Here is a 27,567-nt window from a genome sequence, read left to right as displayed (position 1 = left end):
TTAGTTTGGCCAATTTGAAATGCATCAAGCATCTTCTGGTTTTCATTCTTACTCTGATTTACCCAGAAGGGTGGGTGTTTATACCCTGGGTGGCCTCAGCCTTCGTTTGAGTGTATTGTTAGGAGTAGAGCCAAGGAAGGGGCAGGCTAAGCATTCCAAATCCTGATCCATAATTCTCAAACTCAACCATTCCAGAAAAAATATAAGTCTGACCCGTAAAGACGCAGAGTCCCAACTGAGGACACCTAAGACCAACCACTTTCAGGATAGGCACTCTGGCTTTCAGCACAGAATTGTTAATCACAAAATTCACCCATCTTCCCAACCCACCTTCCTCCCACCCTAGAAGAGTACGCTATCTTGGTTGCAGACTTAAAAATTTTTTTAGAGGGGGTGTGTGTGTTGGGGTGGGGGGGTGTTTCCCAAAAGAACTGCCCAAGCTTCTTACTCACCTGGTTCTCTCCTGGGTACATGGGCCTCAGTTGAGTTTGCTGAATCAATTTGATAATCTCTTCACTAATCCTTTCATTAACTAGTAAGATTATCTTTGTTGACGTGGCATGGAAGATTGGCTGAAGCTGGAAGGCACAGACCTGAAGGACGGGAGCCTAGAGGCAGGAAAGGCTACACTTTACTCAGGGAACTGGCAAGACCCATGCAGTAAGTGGGGTCATGTGTCCCAGATTGGGAAGGGGGGGGGGGTGTAGTTAGGGATGGTTTGCAATATTTGTTCTTCAGCCACTGAGATTTTTTTAATCTCTTAGTAATTTCTCACATATGCACTAATTAACTTTCTAAACAATGTTTATTTTATGTTTGAGAGTGCACAGGCAAACAGGGGAGGGGTAGAGAGAGAGGGGGACAGAGGATCTGAAGCAGACTCCGTGCTGACAGCCAAGAGCCCTGTGTGGGGCTCAAACTCACAAACTGGTGAGATCATGACCTGAGCCGGAGTCGGACACTTAACCAACCGAACCACTCAGGCACCCCCTTCCTAAGCTTCCTAAAACAGTTATCTACCTTTTTAGCCTGCCAGTTTTATCTAGTATCAGACATCCATGATAGGGAAGGCAAGTAAATTTCATCTTTTGTGCCTACTTTGTTTAGTTGATAGTGGTTCTCTACAATGTTCTGCTGAGGAGTTTTCAAATATATTTATTTGTAAAGTTTACTTATTTTTTGAGAGAGAGCACAAGACAGAGAGAGGGGGACAGAGGATCCAAGGTGGGCTGTGTGCTGACAACAGAACCCGGTGTGAGGCTCGAACTTGCAAACTGCGAGATCACGACCTGAGCCGAAGTCAGACACTCAACCGACTGAGTCGCCTGGGTGCCCCAAGGATCTTGAGGCTATGTTAGGCTCAGGGAGAAAGAGATCAGTGGCTGATTAGCAATGTCTGCCTTGGACTTAGCAAAGAAAAGTGGTAATTCCTATTTGGAATTTGAATGCATGTCTGTTTGATTACTTTTTCACATGATCTCTCCTCCTCCACCGTGCATACATACCACTTGATACGTGACTTACACACTGCATGGTTTTTTGTTTTGCTTATTTTTTAATTCCAGTAGAGTTAACACAGTGTTAAATTACTTTCAGGTGTACCATATAGTGATTCAATTCTCTATATTACTGGGTGCTCATTAAGATAAGTGTACTCTTAATCCCCTTCACCTAGTTCCCCTCTCCCTCCCCCCCTTTGGCAACCATCTGTTCTCTACAGTTAAAGAGTCTATTGGTTTGTCTCTTTTGTTTCCTTTGTTCGTTCATACACACTCCATTGTAGGCACTGGATTTTGTGCACAGCAAGTGCTCAGCACAATTCAGCAAATGTTTGTAGAGACACTTGGAGAACTCCAAGATGCAATGCCCTGGAGAATCCTCTCCCACCTGTGTTTGCTTTATCTCTGGGGCTTTTATCTCGATACCTTGGGGAAGGGGCAGGGAGTCTGTGGACATTAATTGTTGTTTAAGAGCTACCTCTTTGGCTTCAAGAGAGCTGCTTTGTCACCCTGAGGACCACTGTCAGATTCTCACCATATCCCAAGCACTATGCTGCTGCTTTAGACACACTCTTATTTCGCAAATCCCCACAGCAGCCAATGATATAGGTATTATTTTCTCTGCCAGAAAGCTTTCTGTTGCAAGAAATGTGAAACCCGACTAACACTGGTTTAAATGATCAGGGAATTGATGGGTTCTGCAACAGGAAGGCCAAAGGCAGCTCGATCCACTCCCGAGTCCATTTTACTTCCACTGTATCCTAGATGTCCGTGGAGGCTGTTCTTGCCTGAGGCGGTTGGAGCGGGGCCAACAAAGAAAACTCAAGTAGCCTTGTGATTTGGAGGAGAGGCCTAAAAGCATACATCCTATGAGCTAGAGGATAGGGCGGACTGTGCGTACCCTTCTCAAATTTAGTTTGTGGGTCCTACACCTCAGTATTTTAATTTGTCTCTGCTCTCAACCACAAGAATGCCTAGCAGAAACATTCTCAGCGTTTCAGTAGCATTTCCTGAAGGAAGCACAAACAGGCTTTTTGAAAGGCTACTGCTCATGCACTTGCTCAGCAAACCCTGAGCTTCTGCTTTGTACTATGAATGTCATACGCTGTGTCTGGTGCCGGGGACACAGAGATGAAGCAAACCCATGTAAACCGCTTAACTTTGACCATAGAGTGCTAAGTACAGCCATAGCATGGTGAGCAAAATTCTGTGGGAACCCAGCCTTACATTAGACCATATAAATGTTAGTCTAGTTCGTTTCCAGTGCTGCGGCCATCATTTCTGTCAGAATTCCATTCTTGACTAGAAATTCTATTGGACACTTGTCAGTTCTATTGCTTTGGCTATTAGAACAGTTTTGAAATAGTCAGCATTTTGCCTTTTGCTGCGACTTGGAAGCAGAACACCATGACAGGGGATTTTTGATTTTTGATTTGCTGAGCTGGGGCCCCAAACACTTTAGGCAACCTTACTTTGGTAAAATGGAACTTTTTTTTTTTTTTTTTTTTTTCCTAACCAGAGGAAGAGAGCTGAGTCTTCGGTTGGAGGAAGACAGAGGATGCTTGGTCTTTGTTACCTCACCTACTTTTTTGGGTAGGTTCTGAGCCCCTGTGGCTAGAGGACAGAAGGCCAGACATGGAAGGAACTCTTCATGGAAAGAGATACAATACACTGAGTACAAGTTGCCCGGTTTAGGGTTTGGGTCACAAAAGGGCACAGGGTGGGCAAGTCAGGGAGAGGGACTTCCTCCCCATCTCTGAGTGGAACCCAGCTCTTTGGCACTCTGAGGATTAGAAGTTTGGGAGTATCCAGGATCTGGGAATAGTGACATAGGCACTGGCAATTCTATGATAGGAACTGGAGTCAGGCAGCGGTGTGGGCAGCAGGGTGGATATAGGGTGGTTGGTGGTGGACTCATGGCTCTGGCCATTTGTAAGGTACCCTCTTTGGGATTCCCTACTCATTACCGAGGACTTTTTGGGAGGGAGGCTAAGGCTTTATTGCAATATAAATAAGAGCTTGGGGTCAGTGTAAAACAGGCACCGAAAGCAAATGTGGCCATGATTGCAACCATAGTCTCAGCAGCTCTAGACAAAGTAAAGAAGTAAAGCAAATATAAGACCACTGAAGCAATATATTTACAGAGTCAAAGTCCAAAGACCACTTGAAAAACAAGAGCTGTGACCTGAAACCTAAAAAAAAAATGGGATGGAAAGGAATTATTTTTTCTTTTACTTTATGCTCTGAATCCCCTTGCCTCCAACCCTTAGTAAGCAACAGTTTCTTCATCTGAAACCTGTGGATAATGACATTTGTCCTGTGTACTTTAGAAGAGAAACAAAATTCTGTTTAAATTGGGGCACCTGGGTGGCTCAGTCGGTTGGGTGTCTGGCTTCGGCTCAGGTCACGATCTTACGGTTTGTGGGTTCAAGCCCCACGTCGGGCTCTGTGCTGACAGCTCAGAGCCTGGAGCCTGCTTCAGATTCTGTGTCTCCCTCTCTCTCTGCCCCTCACCCGCTTGTGTTCTGTCTTTCTCTCTCTCTCTCCAAAATAAATAAACATTAAAATTTTTTTTAAATTATGTTTAAATTAATATGAAAACTTATTGAAAACTGAAAAAGGGTAACCTGCAGGGTTTCAAAGCAATCACAGATTGGGTACTCAGTAAAGCCTGCCTGCTTGCTCTTTTTTTCTTTTTTCTTTTTCCTTCCTTCTGCCCTCCCCTCTTTCATCTCCTTTTAACAAAAATGTTGTTTTTAGGTGTTGTTTGAGGTGTTAGTAGGCTTGGATCCCAGGACCTTTCCAACATAATAACAGAAGCACTTTGCACTCCCCTGGAGCTTCCTCTTTTTCTTTTCTGAGACAAGAGCTTCTGTTATTATCATTTCCATGTGACAGAGGGGAAATTGGGGTTGGGGCCTCAAGCGACCTGACCCTAGGTCTCAAAAAGAAATAGTGGCAGTTTGGGACTCTGGTCTAGGGCTCTTTTACGAATTCAGATAGCTCGCTCACTGATACCTACCCCAATGGCAACAGTAGCTGTACATTACAGTCCACTGAGGAGCTTTAAAAAACATGCCAAAGATCACTTGTCACACCAGTTAGCATAGTAGGTAAAACACTTGACTTAGGAGCCAGATTCTGAGTTTGAATTATGCCTTTACTACTTAGTAGCTGTGTGACCTTGGCTAGGTACTTAACTTCTCTGTGCCTCAGTTTTCCTTTTTGTAAAGTGGGGATAATAACACCATGTTCTCTGTAGGATTGTTCTAAGGATTCAGTGAATGAGGCACTTAGAACAGGGTCTGACATACAGTAATCGCTATTTATTAAAAAAAATTTTAATGTTTTATTTATTTTTGAGACAGAGACAGAGCATGAGCAGGGCAGGGGCAGAGAAAGAGGGAGACACAGAATCCAAAGCAGGCTCAAGGCTCTGAGCTGTCAGCACAGAGCCCCACGCAGCGCTCGAATCCACAAACTGTGAGATCATGACCTGAGCTGAAGTTGGACGCTTAACTGACTGAGCCACCCAGGTGCATCCCGGTAGTCGCTAGGAAAAAAAAAAAATGTTTATTTATTTTGAAGGAGAGAGAGAGAGAGAGAGAGAGAGAGAGAGAGAGAGAGAGCGAGAACGGGAGGAACAGAGAGAGAGAATCCCAGGTAGGACCTGAGCCGTCAGCGCAAAACCTGACCCAGAACCTGATGCAGCCTCCATCACCCCATTGAGATCATGACCTGAGCCGAAATGGAGTCAGATGCTTAATGAACTGAGCCAGCCAGGTGCCCCTGCTATTTAAAGTCCTACACCAGAGCAAGCACTTTGCTTCTTAAATAAACCAATAAAATTGAATGTGGGGATCGTCTTGCACAAGTGCTCCTCCACCCTGGGATTCTAATGTACAGCCTGGATTTTCAAACTGTGAACGTAGTGCCTCTTGGAATTCCGCCCCTTGAAAAGTTAACTTTAACCAATGGGTGAGGAACTTTTTTTTTTCTCTCTCTGCAGATGATGAGCTCAGAAACCTGTTACCTGCATCTGCAGGGACCAATGGGCGGAGGAAATTGGGGGAGAAAGAACACTCTCCACACCCTCTGGGAATTGTAGTTCCCCATGGGGCCTGTAGGCGCTCAGTGGCCAGCTAGGAACTACAACGTCCATAATGCTGCGCGCAGAGCGCCTTTACCTCTTTCCCGCGACTCTCGCTCGGCTTTCCAGTACCGCCTCTTGGCGGCGGCAGCAGAGGCACCATGGCCGACGACGGCCGCCCTGCCGAGGCTCCCAGCCCACGGGGCTCCCCGGGTCGGGCGCCGCGGGTCGCGCGCGCGGTCGGGCCGGGAAGCGGGGCCAGCTGCGGGGAGACCCCTAGGACGCCGGCGCTGGCGCTGCGCTTCGACAAGCCCATCAAGCAGGCCTTCTACAACACGGGGGCCGTGCTGTTCGTGTGCCTGTGCTGCGGCGCCGCCGTGCTCGTCTACTTCATCCTGGAGGCCTTCCTGCGGCCACTGCTGTGGGCCGTGCTGTGCGGCACCTTCCTGCACCCCTTCAAGAGCTCGCTGACGCGCCTGGGCCGCCACTGGCTGCAGCGCCTGCACCGCGCGCACACGCCCATCGTGCTGGCCGCGCTGCTGCTGCCGCTCTGCTTCGCCGACTACGGCGTTGAGGCCCTGGGCGAGCAGGCGCTGCGCCGCCGCCGCCTGCTGCTGCTGCTGGGCGCCGGCGGCCCGCTCCTCTACGGCCTCTACTGCCTCGGCAGCTACCTGGGCGTGCAGGTGCTGCTGGCGCACGCCGGCGCGCTCATCTGCCGCGGGCTGGACTACTTCAGCAGCCTGTGGGTGAGTGAGCGGCCACTCGGACACGGTCCGTGGGCACAGGGCACCACCCCTCAACACACACCCGGCTCCCGAGGGTGCCATCCTGCAGCTCCTCCTCACTATGCAGGGACCGTCAGAAGTCTCCGCCCTCCTTCCCGTGCACCTAAGGAACTTGGCCCACTTCCTTCCATAGAGAGGGCGGGTGTGGTTTGAAACAGCTGTCCTGTCCCCGCCCCCATTTTGATACTCTAAGGTGGTTGTGTCCCTAGTTTGGGAATCGCAGTTCCGCTTTTCAGGTTGACTTGAGCGTGGGCGGGTGGACTTGAATTTACCCCTGGGCAGAGTGCGGGGCGGTGGGGGTGGGGTCCGACCATCTTTAGTTCTCACGGGAGACTTTTCTGGATATCAGCTGGAAGGGACCTTAGAGATCCTAGTCCAGCTTGTCATCCTGCAGATGGGAGAAGTGACTACTTACCAGGCTAGGGCTAGTTAGGGACAAAGAAGGGACGGATTGACTCAAGTTTCTCAAGTCATAAGACGAAGTTTGCTTCAAAGGCCGTTGCTGCTTCTGAGTTCAGGAGCTTTCGAGTATACTTGGTGTGAGGCACCTGGGCCTGCTCCCACGCCACACTCGACTTCTTGGGAACCACTTGTGGAGGGACTGCTGTACCAGAGTACCTTGCCTCCCGCCTGGATTACTTAAGCAGACTGAGTAAAGAAGAGGTAGATTTGTTTCTTGGATCGCCCTGCGCTTATTCATAGAAAATTTGGGAGCTTTAGAATTGGAAAGGATTTCAAAGATAATCTAGTGGCACATTTCCTAACTCAGACTAGATTCTAGACCAGTTAATCCTCAACTATTTAACTGAGGGCTATTAAAAACAGGTGAATATTTAATGCATGAGAATGCTAATTCGTCAATAAACTACCATTTAAAAATAATTTTCTTTGCTTTTGTCAGTGTTCAGTGCACCTTGACATCAAGTTGCAAAATGATACCCCTTATGTGTGAAACAAAGTTTTGAGGTTACTGGTGGAGTGATAATTGATTCCAGAACTCCTGTATTCTCTTGTTCTGTCATTACCACCTCTCAGTTTCCATTAAAAGGGGATTGAACGTGTTGATGGATGCTAGGGTTTGTAGGGGTTTAAAACGAGTAAGATGCAGGCTTTGCCTTCAAGGTCATGGAATCATACGTGAACATGTTCTCATGGAGATGGCAGACAAACACGTCATTACCAACCCATTATGGGCCAGCAAGATACTGGGGAGCACCTCATCCATATTTGGGATGCTGTCTGTGTGTGCAACTGCTAAGTGATCAGACCAGCTTTGGCCTCCAAGTGGCCTGGGCTATTTCAGTTGTAGAAAAGAGAGATGTGGAATGACCTTTGAACTCCTGGGGCTTGCTGGATTGTCAGGTGGGAGTGATCCTGGAGTTTTTTTACTGCCAGATGCCTGCCACTTCTCAGGAGAGGCTTCTGAGGCACAGAGAATGTGATCGTCCCAAAGTCACATAACTTGTGAAGAAATCCAGAGTATGCTTCATCTCCTTTACCCTGTTATTTATACCTTCCGTGCTCTTTCTTGTTTCACAGTTCAGTTGACTGCCTCATATAAGACCGAATATTATATGCTGTTAAGAAATATAAATACTGTGACCTGATTCCTACCCTCAAGAAATTCAGTCTTGTCAAAGGCAGACGCATGTACAGTTTCTGCTGACATTTTGACTGTTGATACTGCAATTTAGTGTAAATTACTGTGGGCAAGACCAAATAGCATATCCACGAAACTATAGGAAATTGGAAAGTGAAAGATCTAACGTATAAATAACGTAATGTCATACTATACTAAGAAGTTGAATATATGGATAAATTGACAAGATTAGTGGAAAGTGGGGCATTTCTGCCAGTTACTCTCAGTGAAAAATGAGATGCGGAATTGAGTACCAGTGAAGAAGTGCCTGTAGCTGAATGTATGTAGTTCTGAGTATCTTTTTTACAGTGGAGAAACCCTCATTTTTGTACTTTACTCGAATACCCTTGTATGAGTTGTGAATGAATGGAAGAGGGGTAAGGGCCAATATTAATTTGGCTAGAAGGCGGGAGGAAGATCTAGCCAATTAATGATTTTTGTTGTTTATTTATTTTGAGAGAGAGGGAGAGAGAGAGCGCTCAGGGGGAGGGGCAGATAGAAAAGGAGAGAGAATCCTAAGAGGCTCCTTGTTGTCAGCACAGAGCCCGGCCCTGGAGCTCTGTCTCATGAGCCATGAGAGCAAGACCTGAGCCGACATCAAGAGTTGATGTTTAACCCACTGAGCCACCCAGGCGCCCCCGATTAGTGATTTTTAAAAGGCTTGCAAGAGCTGTTTGGCTACAGTGATGGGGGCACAGGAAAAGAGTGGAGGAAAACAAAACTATTGTAAAAGAGAGTATGACTTAACTAGAAGTGCATAGGAGTGGTAGAGGGGCTTAAATTGAACCAGTGGGTCCCCTAGGTTGATCTGAATTTGAGAGAAACAAGGCTTGAAGTTGTGGTTTCTTGCAGCAACTCTTAGGGGTGGGCGGGTAGATGGGGGAGAGGTGTACTTGGGAAGCAGAGACAGGGAGTCCTCAGCTCTCCGCCAAAAGGGCAGATTAAGGCCTGACCTGAAGCGAAGGAACGTCGTGTGACTGGGCAAGGAGCCCACTCTGTAACTTTCCTGTCTCAGAGTTCACAGTCGGTGTGGTTCTGTGAGCCCACACAGAGCTGTCTTGGTATAGAGAAAGAGTCCATATTTTCTAGACAACTTGTAAATTTGAACCTGCTGCTGAAGAGAGACATAGATAGGAAAGGGAGGGAGAAAAGTTACATTTAAGCAAATCTACGTTTTGGGGAGCCAACATTTCATACCTTTAAGATCCAACTTTTGAGCATCTATCACATGCCAGGCACTGTATCAGGTGCTTTCATGGGTGTTGTTTTCTACTTACAATTATCCTGTGAAGAATGAGGGATTTCATTGGTGTAAAGACTGGTTTAGAGATTGATCTGTTCATTCCGACAGTAAATGGTTCAGCAGCCCAATCAGCAAAATTCTTTTGTCAGCAAAACTCTTAGTAACCTTTGATAAGAATTTTTAAAAGTTTCCCCCTACTTTGTTGTGTTTATTTTTATTTTATTTAAAAAATTTTTATAATGTTTTATTTATTTTTGACAGAGCATGAGCGGGGGAGGGGCAGAGAGAGAGGGAGACACAGAATCTGAAGCAGGCTCCAGGCTCTGAGCTGTCAGCACAGAGCCCGACATGGGGCTCAAACTCACCGCGAGATCATGACCTGAGCTGAAGTCGGACACAACCGACTGAGCCACCCAGGCGCCCCTACTTTGTTGTGTTTAAATGTTTTAGTTTAACTTTTTAGAATAGAAACTGATTTTAGTTATTTGGGGAAAAATATAGAAGAATATCAGGACTGGACTAACCACACATGTTCCCCCAAAGACCCTTGGACTCTAGTCTTCTAGAAACCTTGGTCATCACTTTCTTCTTTTATCTTTGTATCTGTTCAGCGATTTCCAAGTCCTGTACAGTTTTCCTCTCTAGTGGCTTCCATACCTGTGTTCTCCTTTGTTGCCAATTTATCCTTCTAGTTCTGTTCCTCTTCACCTCATTTTTGGGTTTCTTCAGTCTCTTAACACCCTATTCTGCTTGCAAGTGAAAGACGAAGCATTTATGGTGTGAATAATTCTTTTAAACAGTTTGAAATATATTAGAATTTTGTAGGGACTTCAGAAGTGATTTCTAAGCACTTAAAAAAAAAAAAAATCACCTATTGCACCAAGCTCACCTGTGACACAGTCCTTGGAGCCCTTGGCATCTTCCCATGATGTAGAGTTATCAAGATAAAACTGAAAAGCAAATTCCCTCTCCTCCCCTACCCCTTCTTCTTTGCTGGGAGTGTTTTGATCTTCCTGTCCCTCTTACTTAGTCCATACATGTTAGAAGATTTGGAGACCCTCTATAGTTTTTGTGTGATAGTAATAGATTTGATTTCTTCCACGGTTTCTGATCCCATTGTTTCCATTTTACTTTATAAAGAAGTATGAGGTAGAAAGAATAGTGGCAGAAGGTGAGAAGACCATAAATTCTACTTATTTAATTTTTTTTTTTCATAAGTAATCTCCCCAGTGTGGGGCTCAGACTCATGACCCTGAGATCAAGAGTCCCATGCCCTTTTGACTGAGCCAGCCAGGTGCCCCGAGACTGTAAATTCTCAACTGAGCTCTGTCAATAGCTTGTTCTGTGACCTTTGACCGGCCAGGGCTCTTCTATGGGCTACTCCACTCCAGCTGTGTGAAGCGTAGGGTTGGCTTCCATGATTTCTCGGCTTCCTTGCACGGTTCCCAAGTGTTTGGCGGTGCTGCCCAAGAGGCTCTTAGCCAGCCAGCCGGGCCCACTCCCTTCCACTTCTGAACCTTTGTCTAGGTGTGCTTTTGCTTGCCTGGCATCAGTAAGGAGGAAAGTTGCCAGTGCTTAGGTTCTTTCTCAAAGACGCTGATTATAAAAGATACTTGACTCTAAGTTGCCACACCACAAAAGAGAATAGTTTTCAAATTGGGATAAAGCTGTTTTAAAGGAGAAGGAAATAGCTGAAGCAATCACTGATTGAGATTTGTACATTTGTGCAGTTGGGATTATGCATCAGGGGCTGCTGCTGGGAAGTTGTTCTCGCTGTGAAAGACTTGGGAAACTGTTTTTGCAAAAACATGCAACAGAAGCAAGCCCAGTTGTTTTTCTGGTTAGTGCCCACATGGCAATAAATAAAACCGTCTAAAAGGCAAAGTCTACTTATGTTTTATGCACTTAGTATTTTATCAGAAAAGCCTATGTGGTTAATAAGCCTGATGAAAGGAAAATGTGATTGTTTGTAGTGCTAAATAAATGTTGCCAGTTTTTATGAGACATTTTATGTGGTATTGAGCACACATTGGTGCTTTAAAGTGAGTATTAAATGTGTATTTTGAAAAGGATACATTGTTTTAAAGAACACACATTTGAGAAAGTATGCCCTCTTATATATAAACTGTGGTTCATTGATTTCCTCCATAGCTGGAAGCAAATTCATACTTGAACAGGATTGTTCAGATGCTAAGCGGAGAGACAAATATAAAACTCTTAAAGGCAGACTTTTAGAAATCCATACTAGAAATTATATTTGTAATTTGAAAGTACAAAATCCTTATTTTTGGTGAATTTATTTTAAAGAATATTTAGCAGTTTCAAAAATTGGTTCAAGTAAAACATGTTATATAAAAAACAACTTAAGCAACATAGAAGTCTGTATGGTAAAGTGAATAGTTTCTTTGCCACCATTCCCACAGGGTAACATGTTACTATTGTTAACTGATGAATAACCAAAATTTCTTTGTGTGCTTATATGAACATATAAAGTATGGGGCATTTGTTTTTCAAAACAAAAATGGGGTAACATATATATACAATTTTGCACCTTGCTCTTTCATTTATCTTTGTATTATACATTATCTTTCCTTGTTAGCACTTCTAGAACAGCTTTCTTTTTAATAGTACTATAGTATAAAAAAATTTTTTTTTCCAGATGTCTTTTAGAAAATATTGTAGCTCTGAATATGTGTTAGGATAATCTGATAAGCATTTTTCAAACATTGGTAATTTATGTAATCATAACGGTTTAATAAGAAATCTATAAAGTGTTTATAAATGGTCATACTTTTTGAGCTAATAATATCCTGTGAATCTTTTCTGAGGAGACGCTTCAGAATACTGGGGGAAAAATATCCATAGGTCAAAAGAGGTTTTTTTTTTTTTTTTTTAATTTTTTTTTAATGTTTATTCATTTTTTGAGAGACAGAGTGTGAGTGGGGGAGGGGCAGAGAGAGAGGGAAACAGAATCCAAAGCAGGCTCCAGGCTCTGGATGGACAGCACATAGCCTGATGTGGGGCTCGAACCCACAAACCGCGAGATCATGACCTGAGCCAAAGTCGGATGCTTAACCCATTGAGCCACCCAGGCTCCCCAAAAGAGGTTTTTTAAATTCAAAACGTTTGCAGAGTGCCTGGGTGTCTCAGTCAGTTAAGCATCTGACTCTTGATTTCAGCTCAGGTCATGATCTCAACGAATGGTTTGTGGGATTGAGCTCTGCATTGGGTCCTGTGCTGTCAGTGTAGAGCCTGTTTGGGATTCTCTCTCTCTCCTCCTCTCTGGCTCTCCCCTGCTTATACTCTCTCTCTCTCAAAATAGATAAATAAACTTAAAAAAAAATCTTTAAAAAAAAACCTCAAAAAACATGTGCTGTTTATAAAGATGAAAATACTTTTAGAAAATTCAACACTTGAAGGAAAGCAGAAAGAAGCAAATTGCCCCCTGAAATCCAACTATCCAGAGATACTATTTTTAAATATTTGGGCTGAGTGTATTTTCACCAATACAGATTTACACACGTGTGCATTTATACTGTCATTGAATGTAGATATTCATCATACCTCTGAAAGTCTGAAAAATTGTTCCAGTTTCTGGAGGTACCATTATTTAAAGAGTCCTTTACAAAATGACATTTAGGTTATTTTTTAAAATATTTTTTGCAGCCGCAGTGAACATTTTCAGATCTGTGTGCACAGTATATGGAACTTCTATAAACCAAACTAGGAACTTCCGTAAACCAAGTTCCTAGAAGTAGAATTGGGGAGTGTATTTAATAAGTGGGTGTTTTAAACTGAAATAAGGCTATCAGTGGGTTTCAGGTTTACTAGGTGAAAACATGTGCTTCTCTTTAGACCATGAGTCTCCCTCTGAAGTATGCAGTCTCTTTTCTCTCCCCGTAGGTGATACTGATTCCTTATGAGTACAGGTAAGAAACAGAAACTTACTAGAAGTCAGTTTAAAAACCATCAGAGGCTTAATCTCTGAAAGCAGGTTCTTGTGCTTTGTTATCCCTGACTTATGGTCAGCTTTTGCTCACACAAAATATTCCATTTTTAGACAGCTATAGTTTGTTAGAAAAATGTATCCTCATGTTGAGCTGCAGTGTGGTGTTTCCTGATTCCCACCTATTGTTTCTGCTCTCAGGACCACAGGGGTTAAGGCGAATGCCTCTCCCAGATGACTTTTTCCCAGCTGTTTGAAGATAGCTATCAAATCCTCATATTTTCTTCTTTTTTTTTCCTAAATGGAGCAGTTTTTTACCCCCGCCCCCCAACTATAGTTTGTATCTCCTATGTGGTGATTTCTATTTCCTTTCCCAGTCTGAATGTTATGGCTGTGGTTTTGATAGTGCAGAAGTCATTGCAACAATCATTTTTCCTGATATGAGCATTATTAATAGGCACTCACACAATTTATACTCCTGACTCACACTGAACTGAAAAGTAGCCTAGCCATCCTCTCCCCATTCAGTACTTTGCAGGTGAGTTTGAACCTAAGAGCAGATTTTTGTATCTTTCTATTAAATTTAATCTTTTTTGAATTAGCCATTGTTCTAGCTTCGGGATATCTTTTTGAATCATTATAGTCATCTCCGTTTTTATTGACTGTTGCCAATTTTGTGTAATCTGTGAATTCAATTAATATGCTTTCTAGTCTCTTACCTGAATTACTGACTCAATGTTTCATGGCGTGGGGCTGACTACCCCTGTGCGCACCGAAGACTGACCGTTTGCTGAGGATCATTTTTTAACGATTTGGTATGCAAGTGTGCTATTATTATACTCTGATTTCATTCTGAGCTCTACAGCCCTGCTTCAAATTCTCTGAATTCCCAGGTTAAATTTGTGTGGTTCTGCAAGCTTGAACTGTTTTGATGCAGCTGTAGTTCCACTTCCCATGTGCTCATATAGCTGGGGCTTAAGATCTCTTGAATATTTCATCTAATAGAGTTGCTTGAAGAAATATCCTTTTCATTTTAAAGGAATTTGTGCTCATTAAAGGCACTTTGGAAGATACAGAAAAAGGAAAAGGAAAGCCAGAATCTTATCACCCAAATACAATTACTAACTTCTTAGTACATTTACTTTTCCTCCCACCATGCAGTAGCTATAATCATGTCACATGTGTTTTTTATATTTTGCTTTTTCTTTAAGCATATCTTAAGAGTGTTTTTAACTCTATAGTTTTTGTTTAAAAAAAACTAACACTGTAATGGTTGAATAACATTTTATTGAGTGAATCCTCTGTAGTTACTTCCCAGTTGAACTTTTGGGTTATTCACTTTTCACTATCCTAAATTTTACTCTGATGAGCTTCTTTACATTATAGAGACTTTTTCAGAATTTATTATTATTTAGTAAGGCTCCAAAGCTGAAGTCTAAGGTCAGAAGCTAAAAACATTTTTAAGACCAGAAGACTATTATTTTTTTGTTTTATTTATTTATACAGTAGACGGGAGGGGCAGAGAGGGAGAGAGAATCCCAAGCAGGTTCCGCACTGGTCAGCACAGAGCCTGACGTGGGGCTCGATCCCAGGAACAATGAGATCATGACCTGAGCTGAAATCAAGTGGGACGCTTAACCAACTGAGCCACCCAGGCTCCCCCAGAAGACTGTTTTTATTGATTGATACAACCCAAATAAAGTAGGAGATGTTTTTTTTTTTTTTTTTCCTGTCTTTTGTAGTAATCACATCAGTTCCTTTTTCTTCATTCTCTGAATTGGAACTTAAAGTTCTTTTTTTTTTTTTTTTTTTTTTGCTTTAATTAGCCTCCCCCCCCCCCCCCCGCCCCAGGGTTCAGGTTATTTTAATAGGTTTATGATGCTCACATTGTTTTCCATCTTTTGTAAATATTAATAGAGTTTCTGTGTGGGCTGTGCAGGTGTTTCCAAGTGCTAGAGTCATTTAGTTTTGGTGTAGGGAAAACTGAGAGGGGGACCCTGGTGGTTCCTCTGTTCTCAACTCTCTCTGTCTCTTCCTCTGGTAATATTTTTTTTCAGCTACACTTCTTCAGCTGTCCACATAACTCTGGATTAGGTTTAACCATCTCTTACCTAGATTACTTCAGGGGTCACACTTCAGCTGGCTGCCTTCTTGCTAGCTTTAAAAAAAATTCTTCTCACAGTTAACAACGTATTTCATAGACTGTGATGGAATCTTTTAACCCTATTGTTTTGGGAAAGCTTTCTTTTTTGTTGCTGTACTTTTCTAAATATTCATCTATAGAGCAAACTCGAAGAATTCCATGACTTAAGCTCTTGATTTAAGTCCATGGCTTAAAAATGGAATATTTTATCTTAAGTATCTTTATGCATCAAATAGTTTTGAACTTTAAAGTATCTTAAAACTTTGTGGTTTTTTTCTTTTTGGTTAAGATTTTTTGCCTTTTAAGATTTTATTTTTATTTTTTATTTTTTTGAATGTTTATTTTTGAGAAAGCCAGAGCGCGAGCAGGGGAGGGGCAAGCGGGGGTGGGGAGTGGGGGGTGGGGGTGGGGCAGAGGATCCGAAGCAGGCTCCGTTCTGACAGCAGAGTGCCAGGTGTGGAGCTTGAACTCACCATGAGATCATGACCTGAGCTGAAGTTGGATGCTTAACTGACAGAGCCACCCAGTGCCCTTAAGATTTTATTTTTAAGTAATCTCTACACCCAATATGGGGCTGGGACTTGCAACCCGGGATCAAGAATCACATGCTGCACCAACTGAGCCAGCCAGGTGCCCCAAGACTATTGAAATAATATAACCATATATGCTGGATTTCAAATGCTTGTATATTTCAAAACTTGATTCGTTTAAACAGAAGAAGATCTACACACATGTCATTTAGCACCACCACCTCCATCCTATCTGTGTTATATCCACAGCTCTCATGCTGTATAGATGTTTGCAGATTTTGTACGAATGTATGTTTATTTTCATGTGTGTATATTAACAACTGTGTCTGTATTTCATTTATTTAAGATCTGGACACTGGTAGTTGGCTATGTGTTGGCTGTCTCATTCAAGTGGAATGCAAGCACTGAACGCTACTTGAGAGCAGTTTCAATTCCTGTCTGGATTATACTGCTTTTTCATTTAGGTGGGTCCCTTTCTCTAAGAAAGTCTAGCTTAAGATCAGCAGAGGCTGATTGAATTGAAGTGAATTTTTTTGTAGTGTTGTGTGTTGCATTTAACATTCTTTAAAATAATCTTTAGAACATGTTCTGCTTTATTCTTTCTTTAGTCTTTAATAAAGATGTTGTAACATGTCTATCTTTTGATTATATTGAATGTTCATTTTCAAAAGGTCCTTTGAAAATAAATATATCTTAAAAAGTAAAGCACACTTACAGTGTCATGGCCATTTATGAGTGTCATACTTCAGGAGGATATAGATAAGCAGTTAAGTGTGTGAGAAACAGTTACAGGAACCAGAGGTATTTACGCCGGGTAAGAGAAGGGGACTGGGCTACACGAGTGGGGAGGAAGAGGAGGGAAGGAGAAAATAAAATATGGAAGCCTATTTGAAAGACTGTCCTGTGAAAGAATGGTTTAAACAGATCTCTCTACCTATGGGGGAGAGATGTTAGAGCAAGGAGTAGCTTCAGGGAGACAAATCTGTTCAACGTAAAGACGATTAGTGTCAGCTGCTCAAAAGAATGAGTTTCCTGGTATTTGGGACTCTTTACTGTTAGCTGAATGGCTGCTAGGATGTTATAGAGTGATTTTTTTCAGGGACTCTTATCTCCAAGTTAAGACTTAGGGAACATTAGGTTCTAATTTAAAAACAAAATTCAGTAACCTAGAGCAGTAGTTAGCCTACTTAAAGTAGTTTTTAGAGCTACTTACAGTTAAAAATAAAACACCAGAGCTGATTGAAAGTATTTCTTTGCTTAGAGACTGATGTGGAACAAAGCATTGCTTTCTAGCTTTGCTGATTTGGAGTCCTAGAGGAGTATATTAGCAAGACCCCTAATGTCCGATGTGACTCATTTTGAATTTGGGGAAGGCAGAGGAGGAGGCAGCAGTTCAGGAGGCTCTAGATTTACTCAGGGAAACGCAAATGCCTGTGGGTAGGTACCTGGTCCTTGGCGCTTGTTAGCATTTTTGCCTTTTAAACTGAGGATACATTGAAGCTTTTTGCAGTGCTGTTCTGGGCCATTTCACCCTCTCTTGAGAGATGGAGTTCACACCCAGTGGTATTTTCAGGAAATGAAACCAGGCTCCATGACTTTATGTTCCATAACTGATGCAGGTAATTTTGAGGTTAAATGGAAGGTTTGAGTTCAGGATGGTCTTAAATCCTAGGTGTGCATTAGAATGGACTTGATTCCTCAGGTGATATGAGCCCGTTAAGGGGAGGCTGGCACATACCCAATTTTATTTATTTTTTTAAATATTTTTAGTGTTTATTTTTGAGAGAGAGTACAAACAGGGGAGAGGCAGAGAGAGAGGGAGACACAGAATCCGAAGCAGGGTCCAGGCTGTGAGCTGTCAGCACAGAGCCCAATGCGGGGCTCAAACTCCCAAACCATGAGATCATGACCTGAGCCGAAGTTGGACGCTCAACCAACTGAGCCACCCAAGCTCCCCTGGCACATACCCAATTTTAGACGAGGGGCCTCAGCAGAGCTGGTTTTAACTGAGACAAACCCTGAATTGAGGCTTCATCTCTCTTAGGGCCTTTAAAAAAAAAAAAAATTTCCCTGTGAAACAATTTTGTTAATGTCCTCTATGGCAAATTGTTATGTCAGTTTACTAACTCTTTTAAAGATGTGTGCTAGGTTTTCAACTAAAAATGTTAACTCTTGATAATTTTCAGCATCCCTGGCGGGTTCATGGAGAATTCCAGTATTCCTGGTTATTGTTTTCCTGATGTCTGTGGGCACCCTCTATGAAAAACAGAATGGAAAAGAGTCTTCTGGTAAGAAATGGAACATTCTATTAATATTACTCTTAAGTGTTTGAGAAAGTAGCTTTATTTTAAAAACATGCAAAGATGAAACTGCTTAACATCTGTTTAAAAATCTGTATTTTCTGAATAGAAAATAAACTTGTTTATAATATTTTAGGTTTTTGTTTTTAAAGTAGGCTTCACATATAGCGTGGAGCCCCACATGTGGCTTGAATTCTAAGATCAAGACCTGAGCTGAGATCGGGTCAGACACTTAACCGACTGAGCCACCCAGGCGCCCCTAAAATATTTTAGGTTTTAAGACAGTGCCCCACTTCCCTTCCCCTGCCTTTTAAAAAAAAGTTTTTTTTTGCATTTTTAAAGGTATAATTCATATAATATAAAATTAACCATTAACTTTTTTAAGGTGGCATTTAGTACATTCACAGTGTTATGTAACCGTTACTTCCGTCTAGTTTCAAGATCTTTTCATCACCCCAGGAGGAAACCCTGTACTCACAGCTAACTATAAAGTTAGGTCATTTATTTGAAATCTTTTTTGTTTAGAAAAGTTTTTTCTTAAGTTTATTTATTTTGAAAGAGAGATCACAAGTGGGGGAGGGTCGGAGAGAAGGAGAGACAGAATCCCAAGCAGACTGTGCACCATCAGCACAGAGCCCAGTGTGGGGCTTGAACTCATGAACACCGAGATCGTGACCTGAGTGGAGATAAAGAGTCAGACGCTTAACCGACGGTGCCACCCAGACGCCCTGAGATCTTTTTTCTTTTTTTTTAAATTTTTTTAATGTTTATTTATTTTTAAGAGAGAGAGTGAGACAGAGTGTGAGCAGGAGAGGGCCAGAGAGAGAGGGAGACACAGAATCCGAAGCAGGCTCCAGGCTCTGGGCTGTCAGCCCAGAGCCTGATGTGGGGCTTGAACTCACGGACTGCGAGATCATGACCTGAGCCGAAGTCGGACGCTTAACCGACTGAGCCACCCAGGCGCCCCGAGATCTTTTTTCTTAATGTAGGCATTTATCACTCTAAACTGTCCTCTTAGAACTGTTTTTTCCGTCCCATAAATATCATTTGTTGTGTTTCTGTTTTCTTTGGGTCAAGATAACTCTTTGATTTCCTTTTTGATTTCTTCTTTGACACAGTGGTTAATGAGAATTTTACCATTTAATTTCCACATATTTGTGAGTTTTCCAGTTTTTCTGTTGCTTGTGCTTTGGTGGGTGTTCTGTCTAAAAGAAACCATTGCCAAATCCAAGATCATGAGTAAAGTTTGATCTTGTGTCCTGTTGATCTTGTGTCCTGTAACTTTGTTGAATTTATTCATAAGCTTTAATAATTTTTTGTGGTTACTTTAGGATCGTGCATATGTAAGAGAATCATCTGTGAATAAAGATACTTTTATTTCTAATTTAGGTGCTGTTTTTTTTTTTTTTTTTTTTTTTTTTTTTTCCTTTTTTGCTTCGTTGCTCTGGCTGGAACTTCCAGTACAATGTTGAATACACCATTTTCTTTTAAAGACTATTTTTGAGATACTATGGTTGCAAGTGATTTATATCCAAAAACAGTTTGTTAAAGATACAGGTTTCTTTCTTTTTTTTTTTTTTAATGTTTTTACTTTATTTTATTTTATTTTATTTATTTTATAATTTTTTTAAATTTTATTTTTAATTTTTTAAAATTCACATCCAAATTAGTTAGCATATAGTGCAACAATGATTTCAGGAGTAGATTCCTTAGTGCCCCTTACCCATTTAGCCCATCCCCTCTCCTACACCCCCTCCAGTAACCCTCTATTTGTTCTCCATATTTATGAGTCTCTTCTGTTTTGTCCCCCTCCCTGTTTTTATATTATTTTTGTTTCCCTTCCCTTATGTTCATCTGTTTTGTCTCTTAAAGTCCTCATATGAGGGAAGTCATATGATTTTTGTCTTTCTCTGATTGACTAATTTCACTTAGCATAATAGCCTCCAGTTCCATCCATGTAGTTGCAAATGGCAACATTTCATTCTTTTTGACTGCTGAGTAATACTCCATTGTGTATATGTATGTATGTGTGTGTGTGTGTGTATATATATATATATATATATATATATATACACCACATCTTCTTTATCCATTCATCCATCGATGGACACTTGGGCTCTTTCCTTGCTTTGGCTATTGTTGATAGTGCTGCTATAAACATGGGGGTGCATGTGTCCCTTTGAAACAGCACACTTGTATCCCGTGGATAAATGCCTAGTAGTGCAGTTGCTGGGTCGTAGGGTAGTTCTAGTTTTAGTTTTTTGAGGAACCTCCATCCTGTTTTCCAGAGTGGCTGCACCACCTTGCATTCCCATGTTTTTATTTTATTTTTGAGAGAGAGACAGAATGCGAGCGGGGGAGGGACAGAGAGAGAGGGAGACAGAATCTGAAGCAGGCTCCAGGCTCTGTAGCTCAGAGCCTGATGTGCGGCTCGAACTCACAGACTGTGAGATCATGACCTGAGCCGAAGTCAGACGCCCAACCGACTGAGCCACCCAGGTGCCTCTAAAGATAGAGGTTTCTAATGAGCTGTAAGATGGAGCATAGGGCGGCCGGATATTAATGGTCTGCACATCATCGATCAGACTGGACTTCTCCTTATCCATCCGCATGGAAACAGCTATGGCTGGAGAGGTAAATCTGAGCAGCACACGGTTTCTACAGCAACCGATGTTACTTCTTTCTGATGGTTATACATCAAGAAAAAGCAAATTACTAATTAATTGCAGCAGATTGTTAAAAGAAAAAAATTAATTTCTTAGATATCATTTTGTATAGTTAAATTAGAGAATACTACAGAGAAACAAAAAGAAGAAAATAAAAATTACTCAAAATCCCATTATGCATCTAAATGTTTACTAATGCCTTAAGACTTTTATGCCTTCAGAATTTAAAACACAAGAAAATTGGATTATACTGAACATTCTATTTTGTAATCTACATTTTAAATCTTATGTCATGAGCACCTTTCTATGTCAAATACATTTCTAAAACATTTTTAGCATCTTCATTTTATGCTAATCACAAGGCTATTTGTGGCATCCTTGTGTATTTGTATAGCTACGTTATAGTTTGTGTGTGTGTGTGTGTGTATGTGTGTGGTTTTTTTCCTTTTTTTAAGATTTTTTTAATTTTAATTTTTAGATAGTGCAAGCAGGAGAGAGGGAGGGAGGGAAGGCGGGAGAGAGAGAGAGAGAGGGAGAGAGAAAGAGAGAGGATCCCAAGCAGACTCCATGCTCCGTGTGCAGAGCCTGACGTGGGGCTTGATTCCACAACCCTGGGATCATGACGTAGGCCAAAATCAATAGTCGACTGCTCAGCCAACTGAGCCACCCAGGCCCCGTGTGTGTGTGTGTGTGTGTGTGTTTAATTAAATTGCTCTTTGTTTTTTTGTTTTTTGTTTTTTTGTCTGGAAACCATCTCTCTCTGAGAGTGGAAAATAGGAGAGATTTTTTTTGTTTTTTTTCCAGTTTTCTTTATTCGCCCAATCTTCCTGGTCACAATCTATTAGTCTCTGGGGTTATATATCAGACCAGTAGAAGTAAACTTCTGTTTTGACAACTACTGTATGAAGCTTGGTGTTCACCACTTGTTCCTCTGGGTAACTTTATCTCCCTTCCTCCCTCCCCTTTCTGCTAATAGCAATGGTTTATAAGAGCTTGGCTTATCCCTCACCCCTCACCGCTTACCCCAGGATGGTTTCCTTTTTTTGTTTTTCTGGAAATCAGTTCTTCTCTTTTCTTGTCTTTCTCTCCTTATTTACCTTTTTACTTGAGGTGTATTTGACATATAACATTGTACACTGTAATGATTCAATGTTTGAATAGTACATTGTGAAGTGATTATATTAATCTAGTTAACATCCATCACCTTGTGTAGTTACAAAAAAGTTTTTTTTTCTTGTGATGAGAACTTTTAAGATCTATTCTTAGCAACTCTGAAATATGCAATACAGCATTATTAGCTCTAGACACCATGCTGTGTATTACATCTCTGTGACTTATAACAAAGCATGACTCCCTTCACCCATTTTTCCTATATCCTTCTCCCAACTCTGGCCACCAAGCTTCTGTGTGTGTGTGTGTGTGTGTGTGTGTGTGTAAGTAACATTTCCTCATATAAGTGAGATCATATGGTATTTGTCTTTCTTTGTCTGACTTATTTAGCTTAGCATAATGCCCTTGAAGTCCATCTAAGATTTCTTTCTTTCTTTCTTTCTTTCTTTCTTTCTTTCTTTCTTTCTTTGGCTGAGTAATATTCCATTCTGTACGTATACCACATTTTCTTTATCCATTCATGCACTGATGGACACTTAGGTTGTTTCCATATCTTGAGGATTTTAAGTAATGCTGTAATGAACATGGGGTCATATAGATCTTTTCTGTGTCTTAATTTGGATTAGATGTTTTCTTTAGATTAAACTAAACATTTTATAGTGTTTCTGTTTTCTTTGGATAAATACACTCAAGTGGAATTGCTGGATCTTATGGTAGTTCTATTTTTCACTTCTTAAGGACAGTTTTCTCCTTTTGACTGCTTTTGTACAGGGCCAAGTAAGTACTTCGTTGTAAGTTATGAATAATCTAGGTTAAAGCGGTGGTTTCAAATAGGTTTTCTCTTAGGTGTAAATTCTCATCAGCTGGTGAAGGCAGCTCAGGGAGCCATGCAGACAGCGTTCTAAGACCAAGTTTTGAGCTGTGGGAAAAAGAAGGCCATGTTTGATTATTATTATCAGCCATAAACCCAGCATGGGGATGTGCTGGCATGCCCGGCAGATTTCTGGTATTTGTATTCTAGACTATTACAAGGAAGGAAATCACAGGGACACAGAACATATGTTGAGAGCAGATTTAGAAATGTTGGGTTTTCTTGTTTTGTTTACTTTCATTCTAGCCTATTTCAGAATATTCCTTTCTTTTTTAATTTTTTAAAGTTTATTTATTTTGAGAGAGATGCATGCAAGCAGGGGAGGGGCAGAGAGAAAGAGAATCCCACGCAGCCTCCATGCTATCAGTACAGAGCCCGACATGGGGCTCGAACTCTGGAAGCTGTGAGATCATGACCTGAGCCGAAACCAAAAGTCGGATACTTAACCACTGAGCCACCCAGACACCCCCAGAATAGATTATTCTTGATCTAGAATCCTTTTTATAGACTGCTAGTCTAGGTAATCTTCCATCATAAAATAAATCTTTTAAACATTTTTTTTCTCTTAATTTGTGTATTTGTTTTTCCTCTTGCCCCTAGAACCTTGTTTCTTTTAGGCATCAGAACTCAAAACATCTAATCCAAATTAAGACAGCCTTTCCCTTTTATTACAGCCAGTTCCCTCCTGTAGATGTCACTGTACTATAGTTAGGTACAGGAATGCTTTAGTGCTCCACCAGGGCGGTACGTGCATTTATTCCTCACTGATCACTTCCATCGTCCTGTTGTACAACTTGTACTTGTTCCTAGGCACCTATGTAGGCATCTTTCTCTGTGTCTTTTGAGCTTTGACTCTCACTGTTGTAGAAGCTTTTATGACCTATGATTCACTGGATTCACACAATTAATCCTTTGGATTTGCTCAGATTTCAAAGCATGAAGTTTGTTTAGTTCCTAGATCTGGTAGAGTCTTCTTGTGGATCATTGTGGAGTTTCAGCTGTTCTTTCTGAGCCCAGGGGCCTTCCTCAGTGATTTTCTCATAGGCCTTGGGAGCTCTTACTTGGTATTTTCTGGAACATCAAGATAATGTATGGAAAAAATATTAAGTGTCAACTGTGTTTTAAAATGTACTTTTTTAATCCACAAACACTCCTCCTCTCCCTGCCACCCCTCCAAAAAAAGATCCTTGTAAAGTAGATATGTCCCTTTTGCTGATGAAGACCTTTAATTCTAGAGGTTAGGTGATTTGCCACAGTCACACAGGTGACCGGTGGAGCTAAGAATGAAAGCTTAGGGTCAAGGACTCCGGTGCTCTTTCCCTTCACCAGGCTCTTTGAACAAGCATCAGTCATCCGGAAAAGGTGTAGTGACTGCTGAGCCCTCTTGTACTCAGTTGTAGTTTTATGGTTCTTAGTCTTTTTTTTTTTTTTTTTTTGTAACATTTTATTTATTTTTGAGAGCGAGCCTGAGTGGGGAGGGTAGAGAGAGAGGGGGACAGAGGATCTTAAGTGGGCTCTGTACTGACAGCAGTGAGCATATGTGGCACTCAAACTTACAAACTGAGATCATGACCTGAGCCAAAGTCCGACGCTCAACGGACTGAGCTCCTCTGTCTTACGCATGGGCCTTGTTTGCCTCCCACAAGTGCAGGGACTAGCTACTCTGCTTCCTGGATCCTAGATGTCTCACTTGGTAGAAACCTGGAATCCAGCTTCAGTGTGAGTGCCCTTGGCCTTGCTTTCTTGTTAATAATAGCAACATGGGCGAGGCCCTGCCGAGCTCTTTAAACATGCTCTTATTTAATTTTCTTTTTCTAAGTTTTCTTTTTACTTATTTTGAGAGAGAGCGCACGTGCGTGTGCAAACAGGGGAGGGGTAGAGAGAGAGGAAGAGAGAAAATCCCAAGCAGGCTCTGCGCTGTCAGCATGGAGCCTGATGTGGGGCTTGAACCCACGAACCGCGAGATCGTGACCTGAGCAGAAATCAAGAGTTGGACGCTTAACCGACTGAGCCACCCAGGCATCCCTCTTACTTAATTTTCTTAGTAATCAGTGGGATTAGTACTTCTACTTATTTTACAGATGAAGAAACATAGACTCAGCCATTTACTCTGAGTAAGTTTACACTAAGAAGTGCTTTTTCCAAAGCTAGGCAAACAAGCATCAGGTGTATCTTTAATACGCTGGACCCACAGTCTGAGAAGCATGAGCAAGTACAGCTGGATCTGTTCCTCCCAACACTGGTGATTGTTTATAAAAAAAAAACAGAAATGCCTTGGCAGGGAAGTCTTGGTGGTTGCCTTCATCATTTTGCAATAACATGCAACGTGAGTGAACAAGTTTGGTTCAGTTGAGGCTAAATTGGAAAAAGAGAAGGAACAAAGTAGACTTCTTACTGCTCATCTGCTACTGCCCTATCTGACACAGTCAAACAGGTCTAGGGAAACTTCGACTGGTCCATATCCAAGCCCTTGCTACTGACCAGTAGCGTAATGAAGTGATGCTAGAAGCCACTGAGAGGGAGGTGTATTTCCCACATTAGCAACGGAAACAGAAGCCTTCTTCAAAGGGAGCTTTACGTGCTGGGGAGATTTTACTTGGTATGCACAGCCTCTTTCCAGTAGGCATCACTGGATGTATTTCTGGCAACTGCCACTGTCACTGTGAGAGAGAACTATCTCCTTATTTAGAGCATTTTCAAAACGAATTATCCTCTGTTTATTGAAAACGTTATTCTGCCTATTGTTGAGTTAGCCGTATTAACAGATCTGTTAATCTGTCAGAACATGTGATCTGTTTCTACTGTGCCAGACCGTGAGTTTCTGTCCCCTAGTGCTAGGCTGTTGGCGGCCTGCTTGTTTGGACTTGTGTAGATCCCTGTTATTTGGGCCTCCCTTGATGCTGGCCCTGTCCCTGGGTAGATGGACACTTGAAACCTTGGATGTTCTTTCCTTTTTTAGGTTACAGTTCTTCGGTCCCAAGAGTATGTTCCCTTGTCTGTATGCCTATTTTTAGCTGGGGTTTTTTCCAATACCATGACTTTGCCTAGATTCTCTGTCCTGGCGTTCTTGCATTTGGTTTATCATTTCTGCCAGAACCCTTGGGGTTTTTGAAGCTCAGGAGGATATCACTAAGACAGAAGTCATTGAAGTGCCTGTTTGATAAGTAAGAGCAGTTGCCAAATCTTACATCAATAACTTTCAAATACGCTTTTTGGATTTTTCCTGCTTGCTACTCCCTTCATTCCTTTGTCAAGTTTCAGGCCCTCTAAAAATTTGCCAAATTAGTTTGTGTATTAACTAGGATAATGCTGCATAGTTTTCATTGGTTTAGCTATGGTTCACTGAATATTTCTTGCATTGTTTTAGTGATATCAGCAAGTTGGAGACAGGGTCTTTAAGGTGTGAGGGTTTAATTTATTGGCCTTAACTTTTCCTCAAGTCTTTCAGTGCCTATATTCTGCATAAATATCTGAAGATGTGTGCTAGGAGCATAAGACATTTAGGGAAATGGCCATAATATGAAGTAGAAAGGGGGTGAGAGGCACAGATGAATACTGCACAAGTGTTAGTGGCTTATGCTTATAGTTTATTCTGCCAAAGCCAAAGGCTTTGAAATAGGTGGTGGTGATAGCTAACATTTACTGAGTGAGTCTTGCATACGAGGTATTGTTCCGAATATTTCATATGTACTGTTTCACTTAATTCTCATATGAAATCAGAATTTAGAGAAGCCCCATTTCATACATGAGGGGACTGAGGCACCTGGATTTTTTTTTTTTTTTTAATTTTTTTTCTTAATGTTTTTATTTATTTTTGAGACAGAGGGAAACAGAGCATGAGCAGGGAAGGGGCAGAGAGAGAGGGAGACACAGAATCGGAAGCAGGCTCCAGGCTCTGAGCCATCAGCCCAGAGCTCGGTATGGGGCTCGAACTCACAGACTGTGAGATCATGACCTGAGCTGAAGTCAGACGCTCAACTGACTGAGCCACCCAGGCGCCCCGAGGCACCTGGATTTTAAGTAACTCGCCAGTGGTCATCTAGCTAGTAAGGAGTAGATCTGGGATTTGAATGTGAGCCGTCTTGTTTCCTCACCTGTGCTCCCAAACACTGAGTTGTACTGATCGTGCTGCCTCTGTGCAGAGTAAACATGAGACCCTCCGTTCTCCCTCTGCATCCTGGTATCTCTCCCCTCTTCTCATTGTACCTTATGTCCTGGCCTTATCAGACTTCTTAAGAGTTCTTTGAACAGCACTTGGTGTTTTTTTCTTGCCTTTGTGCTTTTACACTTGCTTTTTTGTCTTTCTGAAAAATTTTTCTCCTGCTGCCCTCTAAGACATAAACCTCTTTTTCCCCTCCAAGATAGACTGGTTCTGTTTTGTTTTGTTTTAATATGGCTAACATATTTTTTTTTAATGTCTGTTTATTTTTGAGAGAGAGAGAGAGAGAGCACGAGCAGGGCAGAGAGGGAGGGAGAGAGAGAGAATCTCAAGCAGGCTCCTCACTGTCAGTGCAGAGCCTGATGCGGGGCTTGAACCCATGAACTGTAAGATTATGACCTGAGCTGAAATTAAGAGTCAGACACTTAACCATCTGAACCACCCAGTGGCTAACATATTTAAATGGATTTAAAGGGTGGCATCTTTTACCATTCCTGTTAAGTAGCATCTTTGGAGACCCTTCCCTGACCTCCCAAGCATGGATTAGGTTGCCATCCTCTGTGCTCCCCAAATATGCTACACTTGT

At 41.9% G+C, this 27,567-nt stretch overlaps 1 protein-coding gene across 1 annotated transcript in view; it reads left to right on the top strand.

Annotated features, from left to right (window-relative positions):
• Nucleotides 1–5,693: 5,693 nt before the first annotated feature.
• Nucleotides 5,694–27,567, top strand: part of TMEM245 (transmembrane protein 245) — a 97,424-nt gene continuing 75,550 nt past the window's right edge. Inside the window, exons 1-3 of the mRNA XM_042963724.1 lie at nucleotides 5,694–6,335; nucleotides 16,222–16,339; nucleotides 18,062–18,163. Coding sequence (XP_042819658.1) covers nucleotides 5,751–6,335; nucleotides 16,222–16,339; nucleotides 18,062–18,163 — 805 coding nt within the window. The 5' untranslated portion in view covers nucleotides 5,694–5,750. The remainder of the gene's footprint in view (nucleotides 6,336–16,221; nucleotides 16,340–18,061; nucleotides 18,164–27,567) is intronic.

Source organism: Panthera tigris, chromosome D4, assembly GCF_018350195.1.
Source record: "Panthera tigris isolate Pti1 chromosome D4, P.tigris_Pti1_mat1.1, whole genome shotgun sequence".
In the NCBI taxonomy this organism is placed as follows: Eukaryota; Metazoa; Chordata; class Mammalia; order Carnivora; family Felidae; genus Panthera; species Panthera tigris.
The sequence above is the reverse complement of the archived record's forward strand: the minus strand, read 5'-3'. Positions and strand labels throughout refer to the sequence as shown.